Source organism: Cottoperca gobio, chromosome 12 (genome assembly GCF_900634415.1).
Source record: "Cottoperca gobio chromosome 12, fCotGob3.1, whole genome shotgun sequence".
Taxonomy (NCBI): domain Eukaryota; kingdom Metazoa; phylum Chordata; class Actinopteri; order Perciformes; family Bovichtidae; genus Cottoperca; species Cottoperca gobio.
The window spans coordinates 22191470-22203876 of NC_041366.1; the positions used below are offsets into that span (position 1 = coordinate 22191470).

General features: G+C 44.6%; 1 protein-coding gene across 1 annotated transcript in view; it reads right to left on the bottom strand.

Moving 5' to 3' along the window:
• The window catches only part of LOC115017048 (proprotein convertase subtilisin/kexin type 5-like), a 37773-nt gene extending 34438 nt beyond the window's left edge, over positions 1 to 3335 (bottom strand). Inside the window, 4 exon segments of the mRNA XM_029445215.1 lie at positions 680 to 841; positions 1642 to 1746; positions 2888 to 3182; positions 3247 to 3335. Of these exon segments, the coding sequence (XP_029301075.1) occupies positions 680 to 841; positions 1642 to 1746; positions 2888 to 3182; positions 3247 to 3335 (651 nt within the window).
• Between the last annotated feature and the right edge of the window lie 9072 nt (positions 3336 to 12407).

A 12407-nucleotide genomic window follows, 5' to 3' on the forward strand; every position in this document is an offset into this window, starting at 1 on the left:
GTCTGTCTGCCTGTCTGTCTGTCTCTCTGTCTGTCTGTCTGCCTGTCTGTCTGCCTGTCTGTCTCTGGGTCTGTCTGTCTGTCTGTCTCTGGGTCTGTCTGTCTGTCTGTCTGTGTGTCTGTCTGTCTGTCTGTCTGTGTGTCTGTCTGTCTGTCTGTCTGTCTCTGGGTCTGTCTGTCTGTCTGTCTCTGGGTCTGTCTGTCTGTCTGTCTCTGGGTCTGTCTGTCTGCCTGTCTGTGTGTCTGCCTGTCTGTGTGTCTGTCTGTCTGTCTGTCTGTCTCTGGGTCTGTCTGTCTGTCTGTCTCTGGGTCTGTCTGTCTGTCTGTCTCTGGGTCTGTCTGTCTGCCTGTCTGTCTGTCTGCCTGTCTGTGTGTCTGTCTCTGGGTCTGTCTGTCTGCCTGTCTGTGTGTCTGCCTGTCTGTGTGTCTGTCTGTCTGTCTGTCTGTCTGTCTCTGGGTCTGTCTGTCTGTCTGTCTGTCTGTCTGTCTGTCTGTCTGTCTGTCTGCCTGTCTGTGTGTGTGTCTGTCTGTCTGTCTGTCTGTCTGTCTGTCTGTCTGTCTGTGTGTCTGTCTGTCTGTCTGTCTGTCTGCCTGTCTGTGTGTCTGTCTGTCTGTCTGTCTGTCTGCCTGTCTGTGTGTCTGCGTCTGTGTTTCAGACTTAAGAAAGAAACATGACTCACGTTGTACCACAGGCTGTTCACAGTGGAGTGGTTGTGTTGCAGCGTCCGGCTGGACTGTGGATGAGCAGCGGGACGCTGCTTCATGGTGATGGAGGAGATGTGACGGGCTCTGGAGTTCCTCTTTGCTCTTCTCTGCACCACCTGCTGCTGGAACCAATCCACCTTAAAAAGAAAGTTACACACGGGGTGCGTGTACAGATGTATTGCTGCTCAGAACACATCCACACCAGAGGTCATTTACATTATCGCTTCATCTGACCATTATGATTAATCAATCAATGGTTTGGTCCATAACATCAGAAATGAGTGAAAAAGGTCTGAGGGGAAGTCTTTAAATGTCTTTAAATGTCTTTAAATGTCTTTAAATGTCACAACACACAAAGATCTTCACTTTAATACGATACAAGAGAGAAAAGGAAATCTTCCGATCTGAAAACTGTATTTTATGACATTCTTGCATGAAAAATGACTTTAAAGATGAATTACCAAAAGAGTTGCAGATGATTTTTCTGTTGATTGACGTCAACACTACTCCGAAAAACTTAATGTTTTTTAAGTGTGTGTGCGTGTGTGTGCATGTGTGTGTGTGCATGTGTGTGTGTGTGATTCTTAGTTTGCAAGTTGGTGCAATTTGCTGATTTTATGTTTTTGATACGATGGAGCTGCTTATTGCAAAGTATGAACTTTAATAAATATATATTTTATCTGAATTTATTGTATTTTTAAACATATTATCTGTTTTTATTTAGTTTACCTTCTCTCTGTGCCCTTAATAAAGTCATTATTATTATTATTATTATTATTATTATTGTAGTATCGCTGTGTTACTGCCTCTTGTATGCGTGTGATGATGTAAGGGGACGTGTGTGTGGAAGGGCCCGACCCAGGAACATGTGTGTGCTGGCGGTCGGGAGCAGCTCATGAATAATCCAGCAGTCTCTCCTCAGATCACGTTACCGTACCTGCGTCTCGCTGGCGACACCGACAGACACCTCGTGGTTGGACACGGCGGACCTCTTCGCCATCTCGTGGAGGCGAAAACTGTAATAACTCTGCAGATCTCCAATCTGTGGAAACACACAACAGATCCTGTGAGTGAGTTTGTTCACCAGGTGAAGCTGCTCGTCACTCAACTGCAGCTGCTCAATTATGAAACTGTGTTTCATTAAGGCGGCGACCCGACACCTGTGATAGTTGTTCAGGCAACGGCAACCTGAGCCACACAACTGCAGCTGCACTGCTGCTCGTGTGTGTGTGTGTGTGTGTGTGTGTGTGTGTGTGTGTGTGTGTGTGTGTCATTATTAGTGTCCATAATGACGTAAAGAGAATTTTAAAATAATATACGAGAAAACTAGCTCTGGGTAATTGATGTTTAATATAAAAAGTGATAGAAAGATAAATGATGGTTCTAATTTACTGCCCTTTGACCTTTGACCTCTGACCTCAGGAATATAAAGCGTCTTCCTGGTTCAGATCACAACTTTCATTACAACCAGATTTCTGTCGATTTTTCATTCTTTGCCGTCTTGATTGAAAAGGCGATAAAGCATCTCGTTCTTCACGGTTCACCTGTCGGGGGGGTATTTTTAGCTCTTCCATGTATCTCAGATTCAGGTGTGTTGGAAAATGAAATAAGGGCAAGAGAACAGAATGTTTCTTTGGCAGCTCGGTATCCTCCTCTCACCGACGAACATCCCGGCAGGCTTGTAACGCAGATGAGCAGCTGCCGACTTCTGATATAAAAGGTTCTGCAGAACTCCTGAAGAGTAAAAACTTCCAGTCTGGATGATTAAGCTAATATTGAAGTTAACTCTGCAGCAGCTTAGTGGACGTTTAATTAAACATTCCTCTCCCTTCTGCCAGGCAGATGGTAGACAATGCACTTTATCTCAAATATAATACAGTTTCTGTTCCTACTGTTAGATATTCGCAATAATATTGATGTATAAGACATTGCAGATGGTCTGGGTATTGGCTAAATGAGGCTCCATAAACGTATTGATTTATCTGATTAATTATAGTTAGAGAAGATATAAGTCAACATGTTGCAACAACCATCATACTGTGTACTGGATTTGTTTGTAGGTTCCACTGAGGCCTAACTTGAAGCCGACACAACAGACTGAGGATTAAAAACCAAGTAAGATGAAGCCTGCACACGCTCAGTGGGTCCTTCTTATATCTGCTTCAGTATGTTGCATGACTCACCTGACCCATATTAGTAAATCCATATTTCTGTGCTATCCTGCTGACAGACTCACGGTCCCCTCGTATCCGTATCGCCCAGTCGTTGGTGTAAATCGTTGCATGACACAACTGGAGCAGAGTCCCGATCCACAGAGCCACAACATGCACCATCGCTGCGAAGACGAGCAGGCTTCCTGTAAACAGACTGAGCCCAGGTGCTTCACGCGTCCCTGTGCGCAGATCTCCTGCGGAAAGTGTTGGGCATCGCCGAAATGTGCAGTTCGCTGTCGCAAAGAAACACGTTTGATCAGAAGTCCTGCAGAGAGGATCTGAAGTTGTCAGGACTCACATTCACAGAGAACAAGCAACTATCAGGTTACTGCTCCGACATGGAGCCGGGGATCCGCTGCTGTGCGTCCTTTGTGGGGTTGTGGTCCAAAATGTCCTCATGGTGCAGCTTCGTCTGCATGTTTAATTAAGTGGACAGTATTTCTTTTCATCATGAACTGCGCGTTAGTTACTGAAACACACGTGCTTAAGAAGTGGCCAAAAAACTGCAAATAAAGTATACTGTCACATGTAGAGGCCTTAATCATTGACAAAGCAGCGTTACTAACAGGTTACACTGATTATACTCATGTATTATTATTTATTGAGTCATTGGTACCACTAGTGGAGAGTAACTCATATACAGTAACTTGAAATACTATATTTATGCAGTTGCATTTTGTACTTTTTACTCAGTTTTCTGCCAGTAAAATAAATAAATAAGATGAAAACTTCGATTTAAAATGGAAAGAAATAATCCTGCACATCTTAGTATGTAAACAAATGACTCAGTATCTAAAAATAAGGACGTATTTTCTCATTATATGGATAAAGTTCATTAGAATGATGTACAGGGTCACAGAATGAGCTTCTATATTTCAGAGACGTAGCTGTCGTTGGGATTAAGACTTTACATTAAACATGATAATCTTCTAAAGTACATTATGTAACGATCTGCTTGTTCTTTGGTGTCCTGTTTTATGTTGAAGTGTTCACTGCCCCTTGTTATATGTCTAGTTGTACTTCCTGTCTGTGTCTTTACCCTCCTCCTCTGATTGTTAATGTGTTCCTCCTGTGTCCATTTACTCTGCCCTTGTGTTTCTGCCTTTCTCTCCCAGCTGTGTCTTGTTCCCTCGTTTGGTGCCTGTGTATTTATCCCTGTCTGCCCCACTGTGTTTTGTTGGATTGTCATTCATGTCCTGCTCGTGTCCTGCTCGTGTCCTGCTCGTGTCCTGCTCGTGTCCTGCTCGTGTCCTGCTCGTGTCCTGCTCGTGTCCTGCTCGTGTCCTGCTCGTGTCCTGCTCGTGTCCTGCGTTTGTTTGTTACTTTGTATTTTTTTATTTTGTTAGCTTCGGCTTTATTTCAATAAAGCTCGCTTTTTGTTAAGACCTCGTCCAGAGAACTGCATTTGGGTCCTCACCTTCACCTCAGCGTGACACATTAAAGATGAAGTGCTTACTTTCATAAGTCCATGAGTCGTTAGCATCTAAACTTCTCAGATGATTGAATTTATATAATATGTAACTTTCGCTTCATTTCTTTAAATTAAACCTCTCTGCTGGATTTTGAATGCAGCACTTTGTAATATATCTGCTGTATTGATGTTTTTACTTAAGAAACATCTGATTAATACACAACATTAGCATGAAAAGGTCAAACGGATGGATATTAATGATCTTTGCATCGTCACAGTGCTGGAGTGTTGCAGCTGTAATACTCTGCATGTGGAGCTTTGTCTGTTTTAACATGAGACCCACACACACGAGGACGTTCTCGCTCATGTAGTCGTCAATGTCTAAACTGAAAGCTTTATTTTGACGTGCGTTCGCATTAAAAAGCTTCATTCTGAACACAGAAATAAAAGATATTAGAAACAGATATTTCCCTTAAGGCAAGGGATTGTGTTATTTCTTTGGCCACATGCCGTTCCCTTCGGCGCCGCAGCAGTCTGTGCATTGTGCAGCGATATCCCTGCTTTCACTGCTTTAACTGGGTCAATGTGAAGCAATCAGAAGAACCTCCTTCATGCTGAGTGAGAAGACCGACAAGATGTTCTACACGGGAACTTTAATTCATTTCATTTAACTTAAATGAGCAGCGTGCATGTCTATGTGTTCCACATCCGCTCTCTGGCAGAGACTTATACTTAAACTTATATATTATATAACTCTCCACTATGAAGGGAATCACCATCTGATGTTTCATTTATCTTTTTATCTTCACACTGTTCTTATCCACTTAATAAATAAACAGAATGAAGTCAACGAAACAGGAGAAATCTCACTTTTCTGCACAGTTCCAGGAACACATGCACACTTTAAACTTCTCTTATTCCTGCAAGTCTGCAACAAATACATACGTTCATAATATCCAGATGATAATAAATGATGATTGACATGCTTTCTATAAGTAGTTTCAAGATTTTATTTGTCATATATATATATAATATATATATATATTATATATATATATATAATATAATATTTATATATTATAATATAATATATATATACTATAATATTATCTATATATATACATATCTATATATAATATATATCTCTCTCCTATATATATATCTATCTTCTATATCTCTCTACTCATATAATAATATATATTATACTATTCTATTCTCTTATATATTATATTATATCTATCCTCTAATATCCTCTCCTCTACTCTATCTCTCCTATTCTCCTCTCTCTATCTCCTCTCTACTCTCTCTCTATCTCTCTCTCTTCTCCTACTCTCCTCTCCTCCTCTATACTCTCCTCTCCTCTCCTCTCTTCTCTTCTCTTCTCTTCTCTTCTTCTCTCCTCTCTCTCTCCTCTCCTCTCCTCTCTTCTCTTCTCTTCTCTTCTCTTCTCCTCTCTTCTCTCTCCTCTCCTCTCCTCTCCTCTCTCTCTCTTCTCCTCTCTCTCTCCTCTCATCCTCCTCTCTCTCTCTCTCTCTCTCTTCTCCTCTCTCTCCTCTCCTCTCTCTCTCCTCTCCTCTCCTCTCCTTTCTCTCTCTCTCTATCTTTCTCTTCTCTTCTCTTCTCCTTGCTTCCGCTGTCCTCCGCCCACCTTCTTGTTATGTTCCTCATGCCATTCCTTCCAGGGCAGTAATTCCAATTAAGTTATATAATTATGCCACTGGAGACGTGAGCTGTGAGGCGGAGCGATGAGCTTCTTCATGTGATGTGTGAACATATATTGTTGTCGGAGGAGCTCAAACTAATTAAGAGGAATTAGGGATTAATCTCTGGCAGATTATGTATCAACACAGATGCAACACAATCATAATATCTAATAAAAAACTCAAGACAAAGGGCTGTAATATCAGATAATATATAATGTGTAAGTATCTTAAAGGAACAGTTCAACACTTTGAATATCTTTGTGTTTTGGACACAAGACATTTAAAGACATCATTTTAAACATTTGATCTTTTTCTCTGACTTTTATAGACCAAACAATTCATTTATTCATATAGACATCAATCAGCAGATAATCAGATCTTTATTTGCACTTCTGTGCTCACGTGTTGCAGAACACTGAGAAGGATCTTCATTAATCTGCAATAAAACAGCAAGAAGAAGATTAATATTCAATGCAACCAGAGAGAAATCAGAAGGAATCAACGGTCCAATGATTCTGTTTGTTAACACATCACCAGAAGTTCTGAATGAGATAAATAAGAACATAATATCTTATTTGTAAATCATAAATGACAAATAATAATAATAATAATAATAATACATTTGATTTATATATGTATATAGCTCTTTTCTAGATACACAAAGACACTTTACAAACATAAAAAATAAAATAAAATACAAATTCATACACACAAGATGCAAACAAAATACAAAACAGAACAAATCAGAACAGAGAGTTAAAACTAGAGTCATGAGATGGTGGTCTTCAGGGTGCATCTCCGGACCTGAGGCAGCGGGACGGGATGAGGCGGGGGAGGAGTTCCCCGAGGCAGGGAGGGGACGGGTCGTTGAAGGCTTCGCAGGTGGCGAGTAGTGTTTTCAAGTCTGTTTCTGAATTGGGTCAATGTTGGTGTCTAAAAATAAGAGAAAGAAAGAGTTGCAGGTGCTGGAGGGGAAGACGTTGGAGATGGTGTCCGTGGGACTGAGGAGAGGGCTGATGGTGGAGAAAAGTGTTTTGGGGTTGTTGGAGCCGGATTGCATGATGGAGGAGGAGTGGGTGATGCGAGTGGAGTCTGTAGGCGTCCAGGTGTACAGGGAGGTGTTGGAGTCGGTGCACCAGAGGCCGGAGTGTGTGAAGGTGCATCACTGTAAGTATTCACCAGGTCGGTGGGGGAGTCGGAGATGGTGGCAGCCCGGGTGGAGGAGAGAGAGAGGGGGGGGGCTGATGGACTTGAAGAACAGGTTCATGATGCAATAAGCACTCACAGTCTTTATGATCCACAACAGAGTCGAAAACAAACTGGTGAAGAAAACAAAGGAGACGCAGCTCACGGCGACGCAGACTCAGGACTTTGAAGTTATCTAACATGTCTTCAGAGAGACTGACTTTGATGTTGAGAAAACTCAGACAGTGACACATCCCCCTGAAAATAATTGTCAAACGTGTTCTTGAGCACACTGAGTGCCCTGCAGGCAGCACAGGCGTGAACTCTTATTTATTCTTTCTTCACAGTGTCTTGTGTTTCATAAGCTCTCATTGTTTAGCAACATGAGTTCTGCTGCGTGACATGTCGCGATAAGTACTTCACGTCATGAAGCTGTGAGTCATCCGTCGCCTTAACACTTTCATTTCTGTTGTTTACCAACTGCCACATCTTTTACTTGTGGAAGGGGTCCGGGATTAGTGACACTGTAGTATGTTGACTTTTAAAAACTCCAGTGTTGAAACACACGAGGGGCTGCGTCGGGGGGAGAGTGTGTCGGGGGGAGAGTGCGTCGGGGGGAGAGTGCGTCGGGGGGGAGAGTGCGTCGGGGGGAGAGTGTGTCGGGGGGAGAGTGTGTCGGGGGGGAGAGTGTGTCGGGGGGAGAGTGTGTCGGGGGGAGAGTGCGTCGGGGGGAGAGTGCGTCGGGGGGAGAGTGTGTCGGGGGGAGAGTGTGTCGGGGGGAGAGTGCGTCGGGGGGAGAGTGCGTCGGGGGAGAGTGCGGGGGGAGAGTGTGTCGGGTGCTGTTGATGGTAAAACAGGATGAAACAAAACACAGTTTATAACAATCCAAAGTTATCACGGCGGCAATAGTTGTATCTTTTGTCGCGACGATATAAACATGGTGTTCACGGTGCAAAGTAACCAGATGGTGCTGCATTGTGTCGTGGAGAAGGTGTTGGCCCCCACGCTGTTTCAACGGGCCGGCCACATTCACGTGACTGACCGCAGCCCTCATTTCAGCTTCAAGCGAACAGTTAAAAGAAACCACCGAGTGAATGTTAAAGGATCCCGTGCACGTTCTCCCTGCAGCCTAAAGGAAGACTTCACATGCAAACTGATGACCTCCGCGACCCGACCCCGGATAAGCGGTAGATGACGGATGGATCCCCCCGTACCACCTGGAGTTCTTCTCACATGACTCTACGGTGAATAAGGAACAACATAACTGAGATCAATCTTGATGAATTGAAGTTAATACTAAATCAAAACCTCCGTTTACAAAGTCTCACACAACTTATCCAAGTGTCATTTATCAAGTCGCTCCCGACTTCCCAAACACTGGACTTTTACTTCAGTTGATGAAGACTTGTCACCGTGGAGGCTCTGGAGAAAGATGGATGTACAGTTGGTAATGTTGCGTGATGTACGCGTGCACTGAACAGTGTAGCCTGTGATGCTGCTCACACATTAAAGTCATTCAAAGTGAAGGAATGAGCACACAGCTCCGCTCCGATGTTGATGAAGCCTTAACTACGTACATCTGGGAAGATCTTCTGATTCTGACAGAACCTCCTCCAACATCTCTGCTTTGAATTCAGTCTGGGCCTTTGTCGGATATCATCCCACTCTTTCTAAACATCTCCGCTGCGTCTGTGTCTACTCGGAAGTTTTCTGTCAAGGCAAAATGTCTAAAAGTAATCAGAACTCATGCAACATATTGACACATCCAGCTCCCTGCAATGAGCCTGAACTGGTTCCATGTGTGCGTCTGATCGAACGTCTTGCCTCCGTGGTGTCGCAGGTCTGCAGCGATTCTGTGTCTTCCTCAGCCCGGCCGCCATGTATTTGCATTTCATTGCCCACTTTTGCATCAGTGACAGCAGCGGCAGAGGCAGGGGAGAACTTAGCTCATCTTTTATTAAACCAATCTGCAGCTATCGCAGTGGACTCAGAAACTTGGCAGGTCTTCTTGAAATGGGGTACTTTTAAATTCATTATTTACCAGGTCCCACACACACACACACACACACACACACACACACACACACACACACACACACACACACACACACACACACACACACACACCACACACACACACACAAACACACACCACACAGACACACCAAAACACACACACACACACCACACACAAACACTACACCAACACACACACAGGACACACAAACACACACGACACACACAAACAACACAATCATCACACACCACACACAACACACACCACATAACACACACACACACAACACACACATATCCAAACATCACAACACACACACACACACATCACACAGACACGACAGAACAACCACACCCACACACACACACACCACACAGACAAACACACTCACACACATCACACACACATCCCACACCACACAAACACACTACCACACATAACACCACACACAACACAGGACAAACAAACACACACACAGGACACACAACCACCCACACTCCACAAACCAAACACATCCAAACGACACCCATCACACACACACACACACACACACACCAGCAGACAAAAACAAACACACACAACACACACAAATACACCCACCCACGCACACACACACACACACAACCACAACACACACATCACACACACACACCAACCACACAACACACACACACATGTAAATATGACCTGATACTGTGTGGTGTGTAATCTAGAGAGCCGAGCCAGAGGATGTGTCCAGGCAATTGTATGTATGTATTGTGTGTGTGTGTGTGTGTGTGTGTGTGTGTGTGTATTTTTAATTTGGATCCCCTGGTCCACATTCAATCCATATTTTTCTTTATTTGGTCACTAATGAGGCTCCTATCGCAGTTCAAAGAAAAGAACATTCTTTCAAGTATCATTGGAACTGTGGGGGGGGTTAGGGGCTTGTTTATCGGCATCATCATCACGTCATTGAGAAAAGACAGTTTGCATCATTTCCTGCATCAGCCTTCAGATACCTTCATCCCCGTGCCGGACAGGTTGCGTCTCGGCACCTCTGACTTCCGGTGTGATTGACAGTGAAACGAGCTCTTTAGTTGTAACGTGCTGAAGTGGAACATGATATCTGTGCAGCAGCCGGAGCCCGATGACTCCTGCAGTGTTAGCTTCGCTGTTTCCCTCTCAGCGTGCAGAGGCACTTGTAGTTGTTTTCACATTCTGCACGCTTGTTGATGCCTCAAGACATGCTTCTTTTCTCTCCTTCATTTTAAGTCGAGCGTCGACTGATGTTGCATTGAATTGCGTGAGCCAACTTTGACCCTTGATGTTTCTTTGAAGCGGGCGGGGGAAAAGGGCGGCAGGACACGAAGAGCGGGAGAGCCGAGCAGAAAAGCGAAAGAGAAGAAGCGGAGACGGCGAAGCGAGAGAAGGCGCGCCGAAAGAGACAGAGGAAGAAGAGACCGAAGCGAAGACGAGCAGAGAAGAGACGGCAGTAAGAAAGCGAGAGAAGAGAGCAGAGAAGCGAGAAGACGAGACGAGATGAAGGCGAGAGAAGAGAAGCAAGAATGCAAACGAAAAGAGAGAAGAGCAGAAAGAGAGCAGAAGAGAAGGAGCGAAGAGGAAGAGGAGAGAAGAGAGAGAAGAGAGAGAAGTGAAGAAGAGACAGAGAGAGAGAGAAGAGAGGAACGAGAAGGGGAGAGAAAGAGGAAGAGAAGAGCGAAGAGAGAAGAGAGAAGAGGAAGAGAGAAAGAGAGAAAGGCGAGAAGAGAGCAAGAAGGAGAAGAGAGAAGAAGAGGAAGAACAGATGAAGGAGAGAAAAGGGAAAGAGAGAAAGAGAGAAGAGAGAAGCGGAAGAGAAGAGAGAACGAAGAGAAGAGAGAAGAGGAAGAGAGAGAGGGAGAAGAGAGGAAGAGAGAAGAGGAAGAGCAGAGGAGAAGAGAGAGAAGAGAAGGAAGAAAGGAGAGAAGAGAGAAGGCAGAGAGACAGCAGGAAGAGAGACGAGAGCAAGAGAGAAGGAAGAGAAGAACAGAGAGAAGGAGAGAAACCCGAAGAGAGAAGTGAGGAGAGAAGAAACGAGAAAGAGAGAAGAGCAAGAGAGAAAGAGAGAAGATGCGAGAAGAGCAGGAAGAGAGACGAGAAGAGAAGCAGAGAAGAGAGAAGAGCGAAGAGAGAAGAGAGAAAGAGACAGGGACGAAGAACAAGAGAGAAAGAGAAGCCAGCAGAAAGAGAGAAGCAGAGGAAGAAAGGAGACGAAGCAAAGGCGGAGAACGAGAGAAAGCAGGACAGAGCAGAGAAGAGAGAAGAGAGAAGAGAGAAGTGAAGTAGAGAGAACGAGAAAGGGAGACGCCTCGAAGAAGAGAAGGAGAAAGAGAAGAAGAAGATAGAAGAGGAAGAGAGACGGAGAGTAGAGAGAAGCCGAGAGAGAGAAAGAGAGAAAAGTCCTTCCTCTATCCTCTCTAAAGCTCTCATCCCTCTCACTCTCACTCCTCATCTCGCTCTCTCCTCTCTCCTCTCTCCTCTCTCCTCTCTCCTCTCTCCTCTCTCTCCTCTCCTCTCTCCTCTCTCCTCTCTCCTTCTCTCCTCTCTCCTCACCTGATGTGTCAGTGTAACTTCCCATGTAAAGCTTTCCCCTCCTTTGTGTGTGCCAGCATTCTTGAATAGCACTGCAGCATTGCTGACAAAATAGTTACCTACCTCACCCCAGAATCCCTGCACACACACACACAACACACACACACACACACACACACACACACACACACACACACACACACACACACACACACACACACACACACACACTTCCTTTCTCTTTATGGATTCAAAGCCAGTCTTCTCTGGCTCCTTTGTTCCCCACTCCAGGCTGGGCTCAGATCCTCTCTGCTCTCTGTAAGCCCGCTCTGCTCTGTCATCAGGATTACAGGCTGTGCTGTAGCAGATTAATGACTGACAACTCTACACTCCTCTCAGCACTGCACGGCACACACAGAGCTACGAGGAAGGCAGCGTGTGCCTGGTTGCGAGGGAGAGAGGAACAACTGCGGGGGAGATAATGCATTGTGTTGGTCTGAGAACAATATGTTAGCTGTGCGATTGTGTGTGTGTGTTTGTGTGTGTGTTAAGTGGAATTGTGTGGTTGTGAGACCGTGTGTGTGTGTAAATGTGTTATTTTCAAGCGGTTGTACGTGCAGC